The sequence below is a fragment of the Taudactylus pleione genome, unplaced genomic scaffold (assembly GCF_031769625.1).
Source record: "Taudactylus pleione unplaced genomic scaffold, aTauple2 ptg002122l, whole genome shotgun sequence".
NCBI lineage: Eukaryota > Metazoa > Chordata > Amphibia > Anura > Myobatrachidae > Taudactylus > Taudactylus pleione.
Window position 1 is genome coordinate 41,098 of NW_028286516.1, and position 23,525 is coordinate 64,622.

The 23,525-nt window shown below is 43.9% G+C and overlaps 1 protein-coding gene across 1 annotated transcript; it reads left to right on the plus strand.

The window, feature by feature from the left end:
* Positions 1 to 2,187: 2,187 nt before the first annotated feature.
* LOC148435672 (disks large homolog 4-like) lies at positions 2,188 to 21,939 on the plus strand (the record flags this gene model as incomplete). The annotated part of the gene is made up of 5 exons (XM_088465661.1): positions 2,188 to 2,344; positions 2,419 to 2,521; positions 6,782 to 6,902; positions 7,135 to 7,305; positions 21,870 to 21,939. Coding segments are annotated over 5 exons (622 nt in total), but the record flags the coding sequence as incomplete, so codon positions are not given.
* Between the last annotated feature and the right edge of the window lie 1,586 nt (positions 21,940 to 23,525).

Consider the following 23,525-nt stretch of genomic DNA (forward strand, 5'->3'; position numbering starts at 1 on the left):
GTATGTGGTGTTATACAGATACACACATGGGGAAGGGATGGGGAGGGTATACTGTAGGGAGGGGAGAGCCAATCAGATCTATGAGTGAGGTATGTGGTGTTATACAGATACATACATGGGGGAGGGATGGGGAGGGTATACTGTAGGGAGTTGAGAGCCAATCAGATCTATGAGAGAGGTATGTGGAGTTATACAGATACACACATGGGGGGAGGGATGGGGAGGGTATACTGTAGGGAGGGGAGAGCCAATCAGATCTATGAGTGAGGTATGTGGTGTTATACATATACACACATGGGGGAGGGATGGGGAGGGTATACTGTAGGGAGGGGAGAACCAATCAGATCTATTAGAGAGGTATGTGGAGTTATACAGATACACACATGGGGGGAGGGAATACTGTAGGGAGGGGAGAGCCAATCAGATCTTTGAGAGGGGTATGTGGTGTTATACAGATACCCACATGGGGGAGGGATGGGGAGGGTATACTGTAGGGATGGGAGAGCCAATCAGATCTATTATAGAGGTATGTGGTGTTATACAGATACATACATGGGGGAGGGATGGGGAGGGTATACTGTAGGGAGGGGAGAACCAATCAGATCTATTAGAGAGGTATGTGGAGTTATACAGATACACACATGGGGGGAGGGAATACTGTAGGGAGGGGAGAGCCAATCAGATCTATGAGAGAGGTATGTGGTGTTATACAGATACACACATGGGGGGAGGGATGGGGAGGGTATACTGTAGGGAGGGGAGAGCCAATCAGATCTATGAGAGGGGTATGTGGAGTTATACAGATACACACATGGGGGGAGGGATTGGGAGGGTATACTGTAGGTAGCAGAGAACCAATCAGATCTATTAGAGAGGTATGTGGAGTTATACAGATACACACATGGGGGAGGGATGGGGAGGGTATACTGTAGGGAGGGCAGAGCCAATCAGATCTATGAGAGGGGTATGTGGTGTTATACAGATACACACATGGGGGGAGGGTATACTGTAGGGAGTTGAGAGCCAATCAGATCTATAAGAGATGTATGTGGAGTTATACAGATACACACATGGGGGGAGGGATGGGGAGGGTATACTGTAGGGAGGAGAGAGCCAATCAGATCTATGAGAGGGGTATGTGGTGTTATACAGATACACACATGGGGAAGGGATGGGGAGGGTATACTGTAGGGAGGGGAGAGCCAATCAGATCTATGAGTGAGGTATGTGGTGTTATACAGATACATACATGGGGGAGGGATGGGGAGGGTATACTGTAGGGAGTTGAGAGCCAATCAGATCTATGAGAGAGGTATGTGGAGTTATACAGATACACACATGGGGGGAGGGATGGGGAGGGTATACTGTAGGGAGGGGAGAGCCAATCAGATCTATGAGTGAGGTATGTGGTGTTATACATATACACACATGGGGGAGGGATGGGGAGGGTATACTGTAGGGAGGGGAGAACCAATCAGATCTATTAGAGAGGTATGTGGAGTTATACAGATACACACATGGGGGGAGGGAATACTGTAGGGAGGGGAGAGCCAATCAGATCTTTGAGAGGGGTATGTGGTGTTATACAGATACCCACATGGGGGAGGGATGGGGAGGGTATACTGTAGGGATGGGAGAGCCAATCAGATCTATTATAGAGGTATGTGGTGTTATACAGATACATACATGGGGGAGGGATGGGGAGGGTATACTGTAGGGAGGGGAGAACCAATCAGATCTATTAGAGAGGTATGTGGAGTTATACAGATACACACATGGGGGGAGGGTATACTGTAGGGAGGGGAGAGCCAATCAGATCTATGAGAGAGGTATGTGGAGTTATACAGATACACACATGGGGGAGGGATGGGGAGGGTATACTGTAGGGAGGGGAGAGCCAATCAGATCTATGAGAGAGGTATGTGGAGTTATACAGATACATACATGGGGGAGGGATGGGGAGGGTATACTGTAGGGAGGGGAGAACCAATCAGATCTATGAGAGAGGTATGTGGTGTTATACAGATACACACATGGGGGGAGGGATGGGGAGGGAATACTGTAGGGAGGGGAGAGCCAATCAGATCTATGAGAGAAGTATGTGGAGTTATACAGATACACACATGGGGGGAGGGATGGGGAGGACAATATTATGTTGATAGATTATTTTTCCCCCCTTTACCTTAGGGAACCGCGCAGGATTGTGATACATCGCGGATCTACCGGACTAGGTTTTAATATAGTTGGCGGAGAAGATGGGGAAGGGATATTTATCTCGTTTATCTTGGCCGGGGGTCCGGCAGACCTGAGCGGAGCACTGAGGAAAGGGGATCAGATCATGTCTGTGAGTCTCATTATAATGACAGTAATAGCACAATGTGACTTTCTGCCGTGTCTATAACCCGTCACTGTGCGCAGGTGAACGGCGTGGATCTGAGGAACGCTACACATGAACAGGCGGCTCTGGCGCTGAAGAACGCCGGTCAGATTGTCACTATTATTGCGCAGTACAAGCCAGAGGGTAAGTATATAAATGTGATGGACGCATCAGGTCTTTGCCTGTTCCCCATTACATGTATGTATGAACCTTAACACGTGTGTGCGGTATCATGTATATTACATTGTTTGATCAGATTACATAACATGAGATGCTTTACTTACACTGGGCCTCATTCAGAAATGGACGCGAAAACCCATTGCCACCGTGTATCCGTATGCCGCGGTAATGCAAAAATATGCAAATGCCGCAACTGCCATGACTTCTACAGAGATGCCCACCGGCCGCATATCCCTCGTACATTGGTCACACATCGGGTGCACATCGCTTGTACATTGGTCGCACATCGCTCGTACATCGGATGCACTTCTGCCGCATATTGCTCGTATATTGGTTGCACATCGCTCGTACATCGGTTGCACATCTGCTGCATATTGCTCGTACATTGGTTGCACATCGCTCGTACATCGGTTGCACATCTGCCGCATATTGCTCGTACATTGGTCGCACATCGCTCATACATTGGTCGCACATCGCTCGTACATCGGTTGCACATCATCCACATATTGCTCGTACATCGCTCATACATTGGTCGCACATCGCTCGTACATCGGTTGCACATCAGCCGCATATTGCTCGTACATTGGTCGCACATCGCTCATACATTGGTCGCACATCGCTAGTACATCGGTTGCACATCATCCGCATATTGCTCGTACATTGGTTGCACATCGAACATCTGAGCAATCCTATGGCTGTATAGAATGTCACTCGGAAGAAAACCACAGAAGCCAATGCAACTGCGTGCACAGACACAGTCACTGGCGAAGACATTTCCGCAAAATGGTCGGGAGACGTCTGCGTTCATCTAGCCACCCCCCATTAACCTCCCATAAATGCTCACTGATTGTCACTCACTCTGCATCTAAATTCTCACGGGCAGTGCCAGATTAAGGTCCTCATGGGCCTGGAGCTGAAATCTATGAAGGGCCTATTGTGTACTGTCGCAGGGGGTGTGACCAGTGATGTGGGAGCGTGGTCTGTGTCGTGGGGTGTGGCTAGCATCATGGAGCATAGCTACCCATTGCAATATAGGATCTCTAAAGGATTGGTTGGTCACTGATGCACTTGTTGTACTGCTATGTCTCCTGAAGAAGGTCTATGTAGGACCGAAACGTTGAGACGATATTGGTATTTGTGAGGATTAAAATTTGATACCTTTATGTGCGGAAAGCTGGTGAGTGCCCCTCATTTTCTCTATATTATGGACTTTCCATGTGACACCCCAGTACATTGCAAGACCTGGATGATGTGAGAGCGGCCATGGATAATCATATTTATATATATAGATATAAATACATATGTACTATATATATGTATATACACTCTTTTTTTTATTATTACACACACACACACACATATATATATATATATATATATACACTGACAATAGTGTTTACTAACACTGAAACGTTGATTACATCCGATTGTCTATGCCTGCTATTGCGCCGAGTGCCACACCTTACTCTACCGCATGTTTTCCTTTTGTTGTAAGGGCACCGGCCAATGTGTATGTATTTGTGAAAAAAAAAAATATATATGTATATATATACCCATACACGCACTGTATATATATATACACACATATATATATATATAATCCAAGTAATGACCGGCACTCCAATGAAGAAAACACAGATACCTGGGTGGGTGCCCTCCAAAAAAAATAATATATATATAGCAGCAAGGCGGGCGGCACTCCTCGGATTTCTATAAACAGATCGCCAGATTACATTGACGAAAAATGGAATTGAACATTTGAAACGTTGGAATCATGAAGCCATAGTGTGGCGATCTGTTTATAGAAATCCGAGGAGTGCCGCCCGCCTTGCTGCTATATATATATATATATATCCACACCCAGTGTATTTATATATATATATACACACACACACACAGTATATATACATATATAGTGTATATGTTTATATATCTATATACTGTGTGTGTGTATATATATATATATATGTGCAGTTTATATGTATATATATATATCACATATATTATATATATATATATAATATACACACACACAGTATATATGTGTGTATATATACTGTGCACACATTATATATTTATAAACACACTGTTTTAAGAATATTTAATATTATGTAAGATATGTATGTATCAATATGCATACATATCAATACATATACCACTACACTGCAGCAGCCTAGTATTAAGGAATGAAAACAGCAGCTCACCTTGGGGACTGAAAAAAACACACCCTGCTGCAGATAGTGCTGCTGCTGTCAGTGTCACCAGCCACGGAGGAGCTGGAGCTGTGAGCCTGTGTGACTGAGGTGCCAGTAGTCGGTGCGCGGCCGGGGGTGTGGTCGGCCCTCAGGGTGAGGACGCGGTGCGGTGGTGGCGGCGGGCGGTTCCTATGTGACGTCACACGCAGTGACGTCACATGACGGGTAGGCTCCGCCGGCTACTAGCACTGGGAGGTCCTCCATTGCGCTGCCCTTGCAGTATGGGTGTCCACCGGCGTTCCGGTGTCACGTCACGTGTCACAGCCGCGACCGGCAGGGTGAGGGTGTTATGCGCGGCCAGGGGGGCGTGGTCAGCCCTGAGGCTGCTGCAGAAGGAAATAAAAATTCCTTTCTGCAGCAGCAGACACGCATCAGAGGGCTGTGGGCCTATTCTGATTGTAGGCCTGGAGCTGTAGCTCCATCAGCCCCATTACTAATCCGGCCCTGCTCACGGGGATCGTTATCAGTAATCAATCCCAGCGCATTGTGTGTCATTCTTCTCTATCCACTGTCATCCAGGGCCATGCTTCTCTATCTGCTATCATCCAGGGCCGTGCTTCTCTATCTGCTGTCATCTAGGGCCGTGCTTCTCTATCTGCTATCATCCAGGGCCGTGCTTTTCTATCTGTTATCATCCAGGGCCGTGCTTCTCTGTTATAAACCAGGGCCGTGCTTCTCTATCTGCTGTCATCCAGGGCCGTGCTTCTCTATCTGCTGTCATCCAGGGCAGTGCTTCTCTATCTGCTGTTATCCAGGGCGGTGCTTCTCTATCTGCTGTCATCCAGGGCCGTGCTTCTCTATCTGCTATCATCCAGGGCGGTGCTTCTCTATCTGCTGTCATACAGGGTCGTGCTTCTCTGCTATAAACCAGGGCCGTGCTTCTCTATCTGTTATTATCCTTGGCAGTGCTTCTCTATCTGCTGTTATCCAGGGCCGTGCTTCTCTATCTGCTAGCGTCCAGGGCCGTGCTTCTCTATCTGCTGTCATCCAGGGCCGTGCTTCTCTATCTGCTATAAACCAGGGCCGTGCTTCTCTTTCTGCTAGCGTCCAGGGTGGTGGTTCTCTATCCACTGTCTTCCAGGGCCATGCTTCTCTATCTGCTATCATCCATGGCCGTGCTTCTCTATCTGCTATAAACTAGGGCCGTGCTTCTCTATCTGCTGTCATCCAGGGGTGGTGCTTCTCTATCTGCTATTAAGTAAAGCCTGTGTCAGGGAGTGTTGTAGTATCCTGGGTCATTGGCGGAGTTTGCTTATTCATACAGCATTGGCTGGGGATGGGTGGCATCAGGGGGGAGCAGCACACAAGGTCAGCATGGGCTTTCCACACCTATTACTTAACTAAGCAACTGATAACTGAGCAAACGTGGACGTGTTCTCCTTATGTGTAGAAGAGAACAGAATGGAAGCAGACTGGCTCCTTGGTATCCTATTGTCAGTGGGAAGACATGCATGTGATATGGTCAGCGCTTGGCGTGTGTATGTGCATGGCACATTTACCACACATTGGCCTGGCCACCAGGACTGACACCTGCCCCATGGAAGAATACAAGCTGTACCCCCGTCACTAATGGGGTCACTCGGAGTGTGGGGGAGGCGGTGGGATCTCAGCGATCCCTCTCCCTATAGGAACGAGCAGGCTGACCCTATCTGGGGATGATGTTCATTATCAGAGTCCGGTTAGAACGGTTCGTAGCTTGAACATAGCACAACCCGGGGACTGCGGCGTGCTCTGTGGGTCACACAGTAACGTAATGTCTGCGGTTTCTCCTGCGTTATCGGATATTTAATAAAATAGCCCATTTATTTTTCACATGATTTCCAGGTCATTTAGATTTGATAAATAGGCTCCTCAATCTCTTGTGTCTTTTAAAATGACAATGAAATGAGCAGATACAGGGAAATGTGTTGCGTTTAGAGTCGTGGTGCGATATACGATGTACATATAACAATCATGTGCGTCTCCGCAGAATACAGCAGGTTTGAAGCCAAGATCCATGACTTGCGGGAACAGCTGATGAACAGTAGCCTTGGATCGGGGAGCGCGTCGCTCCACAACACCAACGGCGGCAAACGAGGATTCTATATCAGGTGCGGAGGAAGTGTGAGAGGTGGGAAGTAAGAAGACGGAGGAATGAGTGGTTCTGGTCAGCTAATAAATGTTGGGCATGGGGGGGTGGAGAAGGCCTATATGTGTGAGAAGATGGTGCATTCCTAGTCTCTCTGATGTTGGAATATCTCTGCCTGCCCATCTTATTATGTCCTCTCTCTGTGCTACGATACCTGCATCCTACATCACTAATGTTTCTGCACTTCCCCATAGGGCGCTCTTTGACTATGACAAGACCCGGGACTGTGGATTCCTCAGCCAAGCCTTGAGCTTTAAGTTTGGGGATGTCCTGCATGTCATTGATTCAACCGATGAGGAGTGGTGGCAGGCACGGCGAGTCCAGCCAGAAGGAGAGGAGATCGGCTTCATCCCCAGCAAAAGAAGGTAAATCAAAGCTGCTGTACCATCTCAGACAGAATATTATGTTCCACCTGCATACTATAGCCAGAAATGACCAGCCTATAATAGCCAGAAGTGACCAGTATACTATCACCAGAAGTAATCATACTGTAACCAGAAATGACAAGAGTACTGTATCCAGAAACTACTATCATATTATGACCAGCTTATAATAGCCAGAAATGACCAGCCTATAATTGCCAAAAATGACCAGCATACTATCACCAGAATGTAATCATACTGTAACCAGAAATTACCAGAGTACTGTATCCAGAAACTACTATCATATTATGATGACCAGCTTATAATAACCAGAAATGACCAGAGCACTATAACCAGAAATGACCAGAGCACTATAACCAGAAATGACCAGAGCGCTATAACCAGAAATGACCAGAGTGCTATAACCAGAAATGACCAGAGCGCTATAACCAGACATGACCAGAGCGCTATAACCAGACATGACCAGAGCGCTATAACCAGACATGACCAGAGCGCTATGACCAGAGCGCTATAACCAGAAATGATCAGAGCGCTATAACCAGAAATGACCAGAGCGCTATAACCAGAAATGACCAGAGCGCTATAACCAGAAATGATCAGAGTGCTATAACCAGAAATGACCAGAGCGCTATAACCAGAAATGACCAGAGCGCTATAACCAGAAATGACCAGAGCGCTATAACCAGAAATGACCAGAGCAGTATAACCAGAAATGACCAGAGCGCTATAACCAGAAATGACCAGAGCGCTATAACCAGAAATGACCAGAGCGCTATAACCAGAAATGACCAGAGCACTATAACCAGAAATGACCAGAGCACTATAACCAGAAATGATCAGAGCGCTATAACCAGAAATGACCAGAGCGCTATAACCAGAAATGACCAGAGCGCTATCACCAGAAATGACCAGAGCGCTATAACCAGAAATGACCAGAGCGCTATAACCAGAAATGACCAGAGCGCTATAACCAGAAATGACCAGAGCGCTATAACCAGAAATGACCAGAGCACTATAACCAGAAATGACCAGAGCACTATAACCAGAAATGACCAGAGCACTATAACCAGAAATGATCAGAGCACCATAACCAGAAATGACCAGAGCGCTATAACCAGAAATGACCAGAGCGCTATAACCAGAAATGACCAGAGCACCATAACCAGAAATGACCAGAGCGCTATAACCAGAAATGACCAGAGCGCTATAACCAGACATGACCAGAGCGCTATAACCAGAAATGACCAGAGCGCTATAACCAGAAATGACCAGAGCGCTATAACCAGAAATGACCAGAGCGCTATAACCAGAAATGACCAGAGCGCTATAACCAGAAATGACCAGAGCGCTATAACCAGAAATGACCAGAGCGCTATAACCAGAAATGACCAGAGCAGTATAACCAGAAATGACCAGAGCGCTATAACCAGAAATGACCAGAGCGCTATAACCAGAAATGACCAGAGCGCTATAACCAGAAATGACCAGAGCACTATAACCAGAAATGACCAGAGCACTATAACCAGAAATGATCAGAGCGCTATAACCAGAAATGACCAGAGCGCTATAACCAGAAATGACCAGAGCGCTATCACCAGAAATGACCAGAGCGCTATAACCAGAAATGACCAGAGCGCTATAACCAGAAATGACCAGAGCGCTATAACCAGAAATGACCAGAGCGCTATAACCAGAAATGACCAGAGCACTATAACCAGAAATGACCAGAGCACTATAACCAGAAATGACCAGAGCACTATAACCAGAAATGATCAGAGCACCATAACCAGAAATGACCAGAGCGCTATAACCAGAAATGACCAGAGCGCTATAACCAGAAATGACCAGAGCACCATAACCAGAAATGACCAGAGCGCTATAACCAGAAATGACCAGAGCGCTATAACCAGACATGACCAGAGCGCTATAACCAGAAATGACCAGAGCGCTATAACCAGAAATGACCAGAGCGCTATAACCAGAAATGACCAGAGCGCTATAACCAGAAATGACCAGAGCGCTATAACCAGAAATGACCAGAGCGCTATAACCAGAAATGACCAGAGCGCTATAACCAGAAATGACCAGAGCACTATAACCAGACATGATCAGAGCGCTATAACCAGAAATGACCAGAGCGCTATAACCAGAAATGACCAGAGCGCTATCACCAGAAATGACCAGAGCGCTATAACCAGAAATGACCAGAGCACTATAACCAGAAATGACCAGAGCGCTATAACCAGAAATGACCAGAGCACTATAACCAGAAATGACCAGAGCAGTATAACCAGAAATGACCAGAGCACTATAACCAGAAATGACCAGAGCGCTATAACCAGAAATGACCAGAGCACTATAACCAGAAATGACCAGAGCAGTATAACCAGAAATGACCAGAGCGCTATCACCAGAAATGACCAGAGCACTATAACCAGAAATGACCAGAGCGCTATAACCAGAAATGACCAGAGCGCTATAACCAGAAATGACCAGAGCGCTATAACCAGAAATGACCAGAGCACTATAACCAGAAATGACCAGAGCACTATAACCAGAAATGACCAGAGCACTATAACCAGAAATGACCAGAGCGCTATAACCAGAAATGATCAGAGCGCTATAACCAGAAATGACCAGAGCACCATAACCAGAAATGACCAGAGCACTATAACCAGAAATGACCAGAGCGCTATAACCAGACATGACCAGAGCGCTATAACCAGAAATGACCAGAGCGCTATAACCAGAAATGATCAGAGCGCTATAACCAGAAATGACCAGAGCGCTATAACCAGAAATGACCAGAGCGCTATCACCAGAAATGACCAGAGCGCTATAACCAGACATGACCAGAGCGCTATAACCAGAAATGACCAGAGCACTATAACCAGAAATGACCAGAGCGCTATAACCAGAAATGACCAGAGCACTATAACCAGAAATGACCAGAGCAGTATAACCAGAAATGACCAGAGCGCTATAACCAGAAATGACCAGAGCGCTATAACCAGAAATGACCAGAGCGCTATCACCAGAAATGACCAGAGCGCTATAACCAGAAATGATCAGAGCGCTATAACCAGAAATGACCAGAGCGCTATAACCAGAAATGACCAGAGCGCTATAACCAGAAATGACCAGAGCGCTATCACCAGAAATGACCAGAGCGCTATAACCAGAAATGACCAGAGCGCTATAACCAGAAATGACCAGAGCAGTATAACCAGAAATGACCAGAGCGCTATCACCAGAAATGACCAGAGCACTATAACCAGAAATGACCAGAGCACTATAACCAGAAATGACCAGAGCGCTATAACCAGAAATGACCAGAGCGCTAAAACCAGAAATGATCAGAGCGCTATAACCAGACATGACCAGAGCGCTATAACCAGAAATGACCAGAGCACTATAACCAGACATGACCAGAGCGCTATAACCAGAAATGACCAGAGCGCTAAAACCAGAAATGATCAGAGCGCTATAACCAGAAATGACCAGAGCACTATAACCAGAAATGACCAGAGCGCTATAACCAGACATGACCAGAGTGCTATAACCAGAAATGACCAGAGCGCTATAACCAGAAATGACCAGAGCACTATAACCAGACATGACCAGAGCGCTATAACCAGACATGACCAGAGCGCTATAACCAGAAATGACCAGAGCGCTATAACCAGAAATGACCAGAGCACTATAACCAGAAATGACCAGAGCACTATAACCAGAAATGACCAGAGCTCTATAACAAGAGTTTACTGCTTCTGCGGCTGGGAGAGAGTAGGGGGCCCTGTACGGGGAATGAACGTGGGCCCCCTCCTCTCTTAAAACGCCACCAAGAGAATACATTTGTCCGCTCGCCCCAGGCTTATATTCCCCCTCTATGACCACGTGGATGGTAGGGAATGACGTTGGACAGTAACTGATGGCGTCAGGGTCTGCTTGGTGAAGGGCATTTAGACACTACCATTCCCGATCTGCCCAAACCCTGCATCAGTCCGCCCAGATATTCCCATTTTTTCCCAAAACTAGGCTACTTTTACAGCACGCGGCTCAGGACCATTGTGCGTTACGTACTGATCAGACTGGGTGATTCTGCCACTTATACCTGCAGAGACTGGACCCGGGGGATGGACAGCCAGCATCCAGCTCTGAGAAAGTGGTTTTATGTTTGGCTGGTCCGTAGCTGCTGCAGGTCACAAAGCAGCTGCGACCAGGTCTCCCCAGCCGCGCTCTGTCTCACCTGTCCTGCAGGTAAGGATATCCAGATTTGCCTGAGAGATCTGTTCAGTATACAAGCTGCAGCCTGTGTCTGTGTTTCTGGATTCCCCTCCAGGCTGAGTATACACCTGAGAGTCTCTGTCTGTGAGATCTGCAGGTTCCTGATTACAGCAGAGTTTGGGCTGCCCGGCTGTTATTGCTGGACCTGACCTGCAGAGATCACGTGGAGGTGTTGTGTTCAGCCCTTAGTGCCTGCCATTCTCTCTGCATGTCCACAGTCTGCTCCACAACCAGAGATGGGCGCGGCCATGACAGTCAGGATCAGGTGATTAGCTAAACACCAACCTGAAGCCAGTCTGCAATCACATGATACTCTCAGCCAATCACTGGACAGCCTGGGGGTATATAGGGAACTTCCTGAACATTCCCAAGCTGCTAGTGCTTTGTTGTCTCCTGAGCTGCTGTGAGCGTTATCTTTCTACTGCAAGTATCCAGCCTCCCGACTATCTGTGCAGTGACCACCTCCAGCACTCCCTGGCTCCAGAGGATATCGGTCAGTCTCTGAATAACTGGCTCTATCCCAGCATCTGCTAAAGCCCGACAAATCCTGAATAGCTGGTTTGATTCCAGTATCTGCTTGGCGGTTCTTGTATAGCTGGTTCCATCCCAGCGTCTGCTCAAGCCTGTCAAATCCTGAATAGCTGGTTCAATCCCAGTATTTGTTCAGTAGTTCCTGTTTAGCTGATTTCTCCAGCATCTGCAAATATTACTGCCTGTCTGTGAAACTTGTTATAGTTCTTCGTTATTCGTACGTAACTTTCTATCCCCCAAAATTTTTTGAACGATTATCATTAAATGATATCGTTTCAAAAAATCGTTCACTTTCTGAGTCAAACGATGAACGATAATTGTTCATGCACGTTCATGTTTGTAGTTCAGTCAGACTTGTCAACTCAACGATTTTCAATAAGGGAATATGCAAAAATCGTTTGTAGTTCAAAAAAATCATTCATTACACTTTCAAAAATCTGACATAAAATCGTTGGTAACAAAATCATTGTGTGTGTGTGTGTGTGCAGTTTAACATCAAACCTCCAATTTTCTGCCCAAGCCTCACCAACCCCATTTCAGATACTCCACCTAGTCCGGATCCACAGACTAACAGATCAGTGACACTGCAGTTACATTCCCCAGATTGGTCGTCAGTGCTAGCCAACTCTGAGATTGGCTGATAGCAAATGTGCTACTGACCTCTTTTTTTTGTTACTCAGGATATTGTTACTCAGGTAGATGTTGCTCAGGATTTTGTTACTCAGGTTGATGCGGCTCAGGATTTTGTTACTCAGGTAGATGTTGCTCAGGATTTTGTTACTCAGGTAGATGTTGCTCAGGATTATGTTACTCAGGTAGATGTTGCTCAGGATTTTGTTACTCAGGTGGATGCGGCTCAGGATATTGTTACTCAGGTGGATGCGGCTTAGGATTTTGTTGCTCAGGTAGATGTTGCTCAGGATTATGTTACTCAGGTAGATGTTGCTCAGGATTTTGTTACTCAGGTGGATGTGGCTCAAGATATTGTTACTCAGGTGGATGCGGCTCAGGATTTTGTTGCTCAGGTTGATGCAGCTCAGGATATTGTTACTCAGGTGGATGTGGCTCAAGATATTGTTACTCAGGTGGATGCGGCTCAGGATTTTGTTGCTCAGGTTGATGCGGCTCAGGATTTTGTTGCTCAGGTTGATGCAGCTCAGGATATTGTTACTCAGGTTGATGCAGCTCAGGATATTGTTACTCAGGTAGATGTTGCTCAGGATTTTGTTACTCAGGTGGATGTGGCTCAAGATATTGTTACTCAGGTGGATGCGGCTCAGGATTTTGTTGCTCAGGTTGATGCAGCTCAGGATATTGTTACTCAGGTGGATGTGGCTCAAGATATTGTTACTCAGGTGGATGCGGCTCAGGATTTTGTTGCTCAGGTTGATGCAGCTCAGGATATTGTTACTCAGGTTGATGCAGCTCAGGATATTGTTACTCAGGTGGATGTTGCTCAGGATATTGTTACTCAGGTGGATGTTGCTCAGGATTTTGTTACTCAGGTGGATGTGGCTCAAGATATTGTTACTCAGGTGGATGCGGCTCAGGATTTTGTTGCTCAGGTTGATGCAGCTCAGGATATTGTTACTCAGGTGGATGTGGCTCAAGATATTGTTACTCAGGTGGATGCGGCTCAGGATTTTGTTGCTCAGGTTGATGCAGCTCAGGATATTGTTACTCAGGTTGATGCAGCTCAGGATATTGTTACTCAGGTGGATGTTGCTCAGGTGGATGCAGCTCAGGTGGATGTGGCTTAGTGTTGGGGCCTGATTCAGACGTGTGCTGGTCACACAGTCGCTGTGTCTTTGTATGCAGCAGCTGTGTGATAATATGCTAATACCATAGGAGGCATCTTGTGTAACAACAAACTCCTGTCTGCTTCTCTTGCCTGATGCTGCTGCTGCGTCCTTTGGTGCTCAGGGTGTTGGGGGGCGGCTCAGGGTGTTGGGGGGCAGCTCAGGGTTGTTGGGGGCGGCTCAGGGTGTTGGTGGTTTAAGCAACTTTTTTATTTTCCCGCACAGTTATTTCTGATGCATTAGGGAGGCTCACAGCAAAAAAGAATACCTGCACCAAACTTAGTAATATGATCAATATTTATTACTTGTGATATAGTATACCAGGTACCAACATAACGGATATGAAGGTAGAGCAATACCAGGTTGTATAAATCCTAATTGTTGGTGGTGCTCCCCAGGGTTTATGGTTATAGAGTGTATGGAGAGGTTATGGCAAGCGAGCAAAACAAAAAAGAAAAAACCTCTTTTTGGGGGCACTCTTATTCCGTTTCAATATAAAATGGTTATATTTAATAGATATGCATTAAAAATTGTACTTAAACATATAAAAGACACACAGAGAAATTGTCCTTATAGAGGGACAATAGGGTACAATTGCTTCTTATCAAGTGATGATGGGAAGATATCCCACAGAAGCGATCCTTAATGGTTGGGCGAAAATATTTATTAACCGCGCTGCTGAGATGCAGGTGGTGATGTAATATTAATAGGCACGAATAGTTAAATTATTGTGTATAATATATAACATAGTATTCACAGGTAACCAAAAGTAAAATGCTGCATCTCCAGACACATAAGAAAAACTCAGATGACCTTAGCAACCGCTCGTTCGCTCCGAGCGATGTTCTCACATCTGCGCATGCGTATGGGTCGTAATGCGCATGCGCCAACCAGTCAGTGCGGTCGGAAATCGAGCGCTCGCAAAATAGCGAATGCCTGCTAATTTGAGTGACAGGAGGAGGCGTTTGTGGGTGGTAACAGGGGAAGGTGCTTGAAAACAGGGAGTGGAGATCAGAACGCAGGCGTGCCAAACGGGCAAAACGGGCGTTTTAAGGGTGTGCACAATTAACAAAGCCGCGTCATCGACCACGTCACTTGGTTGTTTCTTAGCCTGAACTGTTCGCATGATTGCGGTAGGAAAATCCAACCACATGCACTGCGAGCAGTTCAGACGCCTTTCGATGTACTCGATTAATCAAATAAATAGCGGAGATGACGTATGATGCGAGCGGCCAGGGGGCGTCTTTACAAAATAGCAAGCGCATGTTTCGTTCGCTCGCTCAGACATAGAGGCGTCAACAGACCGCAAAGAGCGAGCGCTCAATTTAAATAGCCGGCCCCTTTTTCTGAACGAGCGAGCGCAAATAGCGTCCGGCTCTGAATCAGCCCTTAATCTGAGAATGTAGTCACATTTCCATATGCAGTTCCACAGATAGATAAAAATTGCAGGTTCAAAAGACCATATAGACCAGCCTGTATGTATATATCAAAATACGGGAGCTAGAATATCAGAGACAGACCCAAGGCATCTGACATGTAGTTGCCAGATATGTGCTTTAAACATATATAGTTGTAATACCAGATTTTCTGGTTTCAGCAATTCCAATGGTCGCAATACCTTTAAATGCAGATTCCAAACACATTAGCAACATTCTTGATGGTCATCTAAACATTTGTCTATGATAGCACACTGTATCTCAGGTTTAATAAGTCTGTAGTTTTTGGCAGTACCAGGTTTTCTGGTCTAGGTAAATAATCGCTGTACCTTTAAATGCAAATTTTGTACTTATTAACAACACTTCAGATGCAAATTTTGTACATACTATCAACACTCCTAAAAGTGTCTATCTTTGGTAACAAGTTTGTATCTCAGATTTTTGCAGTTTAAGCAGTGCCAGGTTTTCTGGTCTTGGTGTTATCATTAATCACTGTGCCTTTAAATGCAGATTCTATACACATAATAATCCTCTAAATAGTTTCCTCAGTGTTTGGTATGGTATGAGTGTTGGTAAATACATAGAATGGAGAAGGAATGTCTGGCACCTATGACCCAACTACCTCTGCTGCTATCCTGTGTGGATACTGGTCCAGGGAATGTGAGGTGAGAGAGCAGCTGGTAGGGCAGACAGAGGTATAGTATAGAGACACTTCTGCTGCTATCCCGTGTGGATGCTGGTCCAGAGAATGGGAGGTGAGAGAGCAGCTGGTAGGTCAGACAGAGGTATAGTATAGAGACACCTCTGCTGCTATCCCGTGTGGATGCTGGTCCAGAGAATGGGAGGTGAGAGAGCAGCTGGTAGGTCAGACAGAGGTATAGTATAGAGACACCTCTGCTGCTATCCCGTGTGGATGCTGGTCCAGAGAATGGGAGGTGAGAGAGCAGCTGGTAGGTCAGACAGAGGTATAGTATAGAGACACTTCTGCTGCTCTCCCGTGTGGATACTGGTCCAGAGAATGGGAGGTGAGAGAGCAGCTGGTAGGTCAGACAGAGGTATAGTATAGAGACACTTCTGCTGCTATCCCGTGTGGATACTGGTCCAGGGAATGTGAGGTGAGAGAGCAGCTGGTAGGGCAGACAGAGGTAGAGTATAGAGACACTTCTGCTGCTGTCCCATGTGGATGCTAGTCCAGGGAACGTGAGGTGAGAGCAGCTGGTAGGGCAGACAGAGGTATAGTATAGAGACACTTCTGCTGCTCTCCCGTGTGGATGCTAGTCCAGAGAACGGGAGGTGAGAGAGCAGCTGGTAGGGCAGACAGAGGTATAGTATAGAGACACTTCTGCTGTCAGGACCCGCTACCACCCACCACCCTATTGTTAGAAAACATTGCTGGGAGGTAAGGGAGGTGCACAACCCGATGAGAGAGTGTTGAAAAAAGATAATGTACCTGCACAGAAGTGTGGTGTTGTGGTGGACTGGTCACTGGTCTGGTTTCTGTGTTGATGAGTGCCTGATGCCGGGACTCATGTGCGCACCACGAGTACCCGGAAGTGACGTATGACATACGTTTCACCCACTGCTGGGCATGATCACATACAGCCTCTTGTGCATTGCCTTGGTCCTAGGCTATATTCTCATATGAGACCAATCACGGGCTGCACATGCCTGATTGACAGCTCAAAATTCCAATCGTATAATCTAGCTGTTCTTAACCTATCGTATAGTAGATCACATGATTGACAGTTTCAATCTCCAATCAGAGAATATCATAGTTTTCTTATGGATAAAAATAAAATCCTGATTCATATAATTTGCTTGTATTCAACTTTTACATGCATGCTGCTAGTTTTAAGAAGACATCTTATATAGAGGACATCTATGTGCATAGCTATATGTATGTGTTACACACATACACATCTTGTTATGTTTGCACATGTGACATAATTATTACAAACTGCAAATAAGTCAAATAATCCAATTTATGTAAGAAAAAAAACAAAAAACGCAGTGAATAGCCATCTGAGGTTACCAATATATATGTATCATGCCTAAAATATACTGAAAGAAAACATATGTTATCAATGGTGAACATATGTGTCAGAAACAGTATTGTATAGAAATGTATATATATTCATAAGAGAATTTAACCTAATTAATGATATATAAAAATAAAGTCTGAATTTTTTGTGCATGTTTTGTGATTGTGTGAACTGTAAAAAAGGAATTGAAAGTGTAATGTAGATATAAATAAGTGAAAATAAAGATTATTACGTGAAAGATTATTAGATTTGTGAGTAATAATGAGGTTTTGAATTCCAAAGTGTTTAAATGGTATGAGAGTTATATATGTCCTATAGATGTGTATTAAAAGATGTGATGTCTCTGTTGAGTGAAAATAAAAAAAGGTACATACATACGATACGCGTGTGTATGTATAGTTATCGTGTACACGGATATATACATACACACATATATACATACCCATATACATGAAGCTCTAATGATATATAAATTGTAACAGACGGATATTTAATAAAGAAAATGGGTTTGGATAGGTTACAAGAGTTCTTAATTATAAAAAGTAAGTTGGATAGAATTAGTTTGGTAGAAAGACAGTGTAGTTTATATGTTCATTAAGTCCTCCTGGGGATAATGCTCCTAATTTGAAAGTCCACATGCTCTCTTTTTTCAGGAGTTCTTTCATGATATCCCCACCTCTTGTTCCCAGATGTATTCTTTCCAAACCAAAGATACGTAGGTCTTCATAGGTGTCTTTGTGTTCAAAATGAAAGTGTCTAGCAACTGTTGTTAATTGCTTAAACTTTAGAAGATCTTTGGCTGCATTGCGAATTGAGCCAATATGTTCCAGAGCTCTTTGTTTCAACATTCTCGATGTCATGCCGACATATTTGATGTTGCATGAACATGTTATGCAATATACTACATTGTTGGCCTTGCAATTGATGAATTCTTAGATTTTAATTAGGTTTCCATATTTATCCATGACCATGTTCGTCTTGAAAATATGTTTGCAGGCTTAGATTCTCCACAGGGATATGTCCCTGTTCTCAGTGGTTTCTTTGGTGGTGTCCTAGTATAGTGGTAAATTGGGGGACCTTCTCCAGCTCACCAAGACTGTTTCTATAAATTTTTCAGAGAGGTCCGAATCCGTTAATAATATGTGCCAGTGTCTTTGTATGATTAATCTAATCTCTCTCCACTCTGTGCAGAAATCTCCCATGATTCGAATCTCATTTGTTATATTCTTATTCTCTTCTTTATCTGCTTTAAAGATTAGGGAGTCTCGCGGTTTTTTATCCACTTCTGATCTCGTTTTTTTTAATTAGCCTGCCACTATTTCCTCGATCTTTTAGTCTCCTGAAGAGTTCATCACCCAGTTTTCTATAGGTGTTATCATCGGAGCAATTTCTCCTAAGTCTGAGGTATTCTCCTTTCGGGATGTTTCACTGTATGTGGATAATGGGAGCTAGATCGATGTTACAGACTGTTGGTGGCAGTTTCTTTTCTAAATAGTTCTGTTCCTAGCATGTCCTTTCTTTGCTGGCCTCATATGTGAATCTTAAATTGAGATTATTCCTGTGAAGGTCATCAATGAAATGTTTAAGGGGTTCCACATCTCCTTCCCATATCATAAAACATCATCAATGTATCTGAGCCACATTGCAATATTTTTAGTCTGGTGATCATTGCGTTCATGAAAACATGTTCCCGCTGCCACCATCCTAAAAAGAGGTTGGCATATGTGGGGGCACATGCTGCCCCCATAGCCGTTCCTCTAACTTGTATGTAGAATGCATCATCGAATGTAAAGTAGTTATTGTAAAGAATAAACGCCAAGAGTTCTATAAGAAATTTGTGGAATTCATTGTATTCTTCCATCATAAGGAATTATTTTATGGCTTTTAAGCCATCAGAATGTCTTTATAGATGCATACAATGATTCCACATCAATGCTTACCAGGAGCTGATTATCTTCCAATTTAACATCATTAATTTTTTTAAGCACATCCATTGTATCCTGGGTATATGATGGTAATCCCAGCACGTGATGGCATAGATGTATGTCAATAAAGGTACTGGCTTTCTCTGAGAGTCCTCCTATGCCAGATATTATGGGTCGTCCTGGAGGTTCTCTCAGGTTTTTGTGTGTTTTTGGGAGTAGATAAAAGGTTGGGACCTTAGGGTTTGTAATCATCAAGTTTTGGCATTCCTGATTAGTAATGACACCATTTTTATGAGCTTTCTTGATGATCATGGAATATATAATAACTTTATTGTCATTTGGATTAAAAATTGATTTTTTTATAACAGTATTGTCTAATTGACGGGGTGCTTCCTTCATATATCAATTTTTTGGCCATACCACAATGTTTCAGCCTTTATCAGACGGTTTGATAACATATCGTTCCATGCTTTTATGTCATGTTAGATTGTCATACCTAGGATAGAATTTATTCTTCTGCACATGAGAAAATAGCCTAGGACCTAGGCAATGCACAGGAGGCTGTATGTGATAATATCAAGACCAGAAAAACCTGGTACTGCAGAAATCTGAGACACAAACTTGTTACCAAAGATAGATAATTTCAGGAGTGTTGTCAGTATGTACAAAATTTGCATCTGAAGTGTTGCGGATGTGTACAAAATTTGCATCTAAAAAGGTACAGCGATTATTAACCTAGACCAGAAAACCTGGTACTGCCAAAAACTGCAGACTTATTAAACCTGAGATACAGTGTGCTATCATAGACAAATGTTTAGATGACCATCAAGTATGTAGCTAATGTGTTTGGAATCTGCATTTAAAGGTATTGCGACCATTGGAATTGCAGAAACCAGAAAATCTGGTATTACAACTATATATGTTTAAAGCACATATCTGGCAACTACATGTCAGATGCCTTGGCTCTGTCTCTGATATTGTAGTTACAGTATTTTGATATATACATACAGGCTGGTCTATATGGTCTTTTGAACCTGCAATTTTTATCTATCTGTGGAACTGCATATGGAGAAGTGACTACATTCTCAGACTAAGGTCATCTGAGTTTTTCTTATGTGTCTGGAGATGCAGCATTTTCCTTTTGGTTACCTGTGAATACTATGTTATATATTATACACAATAATTTAACTATTCGTGCCTATTAATATTACATCACCACCTGCATCTCAGCAGCGCGGTTAATAAATATTTTCGCCCAACCATTAAGAATCGCTTCTGTGGGATATCTTGCCATCATCACTTGATAAGAAGCAATTGTACCCTATTGTCCCTGTATAAGGACAATTTCTCTGTGTGTCTTTTATATGTTTAAGTACAATTTTTAATGCATATCTGTTAAATATAACTATTTTAAATTTAAACTGAATAAGAGTGCCCCCAAAAAGAGGTTTTTTCTTTTTTGTTTTGCTCGCTTGCCAAAACCTCCCCATACACCGTATTATGGAGGCTGTATTGTTGGCTAGTAGCAAATGCATATTTCAGCAGAAAAGCTAATTATTAAAAAAACATAAATGGTTATGACGTATGCATGGCATAAGCCCGGTGCCCATACCACCAGGGCAGAGACTTGTGCCACTCAGCACATGGGGTCGTTTCGCTAACTATTCTGCATCAAATGCATGTTTTTGTCTTTAAAGATATTATATACAATACATTGAAAGTAATGTGTAGATGTATGTGTAAATTACATACTGTACTATAGTTATAACCAGCTGTATAACAATAATACACATACACAATATAATGTATATTAATACAACATAAACACAACCGGCTGTATAATGATAGAACATAGACACAACCAGCTGTATAATGATAGAACATAAACACAACCGGCTGTATAATGATAGAACATAAACACAACCAGCTGTATAATGATAGAACATAAACACAACCGGCTGTATAATGATAGAACATAAACACAACCAGCTATATAATGATAGAACATAAACACAACCAGCTGTATAATGATAGAACATAAACACAACCAGCTATATAATGATAGAACATAAACACAACCAGCTGTATAATGATAGAACATAGACACAACCAGCTGTATAATGATAGAACATAAACACAACTAGCTGTATAATGATAGAACATAAACACAACTAGCTGTATAATAATAGAACATAAACACAACCAGCTGTATAATAGAACATAAACACAACCAGCTGTATAATGATAGAACATAAACACAACTAGCTGTATAATGATAGAACATAAACACAACCAGCTATATAATGATAGAACATAAACACAACCAGCTGTATAATGATAGAACATAAACACAACCAGCTGTATAATAATAGAACATAAACACAACCGGCTGTATAATGATAGAACATAAAGATAACCATCTGTATAATGATAGAACATAAAGATAACCATCTGTGTAATACTAGATGCGTAGATAATACAATGTACTAATTCTCCCATCTCATCACTGTTTCTCTCTCTCCGCAGAGTGGAAAGACGAGAGTGGTCTCGGTTAAAGGTAAATGTGAGACAATGTTGTGTTGTGCTGCCGGTCTGACTGTCTATTTATAACTGGAGACTGTTCCATAGACACCTAGGGGCATATTTAGCAATTATCAGGACATATTGCGGCAATAAGAAATGAAGTATCAGCAGAATTTACCATCAATCACATGGACAGCGGCTCCGATAGGCTCCCTCTCCCCGAATATCTAGCGTGATGTACGCTCTAAGCTACATAGATTGAGTTTGCTCCTGGGGCCAGGCCATGCTTTGTGTTTCCCAGCTTGGTCCATTCCACAGTACAGCAGCTTATGTAGAAGCCTATGGGGGCCACTTCACCAATATCCTGTACTTACATCCTGGGGATGCTAAATATTTCTGGATAACCCCTAAAAATGGGTAATTTTGGGGGGGTTAGCCCACAAATATTATTTATTTATTAAAAAGTCTATCCACTTGCCTGCTGGTCCCTATCCATTTGTGATCCGGCCATAGTCCTGTGGGGTAATTGGCTAGGATCTCCCCGAACCCTGAGCGCTTGTGGTACTGTGCCAGATGTATAATGTGCATCTCCTGAGTGTACAGTACAGAGACCTAGAACATTAAGGGTGTATCCAGGATTCCTGAGGGTTCGCCCCCACAGTATAGGTCCAATATTACATCCCTCTCCCACAGTATAGGTCCAATATTACATCACCCCCCCACAGTATAGGTCCAATATTACATCCCTCCCCCACAGTATAGGTCCAATATTCTATCCCCCCCCACAGTATAGGTCCAATATTACATCCCTCCCCCACTGAATAGGTCCAATATTACATCCCTCCACCACAGTATAGGCCCAATATTATATCCCCCCCACAGTATAGGTCCAATATTACATCCCTCCCCCACTGTATAGGTCCAATATTACATCCCTCCCCCACTGTATAGGTCCAATATTACATCCCTCCCCCACTGTATAGATCCAATATTACTTCCCTCCCCCACTGTATAGATCCAATATTACATCCCTCCCCCACTGTATAGGTCCAATATTACATCCCCCCACTGTATAGGTCCAATATTACATCCCTCCCCCACTGTATAGGTCCAATATTACATCCCTCCCCCACTGTATAGGTCCAATATTACATCCCTCCCCCACAGTATAGGTCAAATATTATATCCCCCCCACAGTATAGGTCCAATATTACATCCCTCCCCCACAGTATAGGTCCAATATTACATCCCTCCCCCATTGTATAGATCCAATATTACATCCCTCCCCCATTGTATAGATCCAATATTACATCCCTCCCCCATTGTATAGATCCAATATTACATCCCTCCCCCATTGTATAGGTCCAATATTACATCCCTCCCCCATTGTATAGGTCCAATATTACATCCCTCCCCCATTGTATAGGTCCAATATTACATCCCTCCCCCACAGTATAGGTCCAATATTACATCCCTCCCCCACTGTATAGATCCAATATTACATCCCTCCCCCACTGTATAGGTCCAATATTACATCCCCCCACAGTATAGGTCCAATTTTACATCACCCCCCCCCACAATATAGGTCCAATATTACATCACCCCCCCCACAATATAGGTCCTATATTACATCCCCCCCAAAGTATAGGTCCAATATTA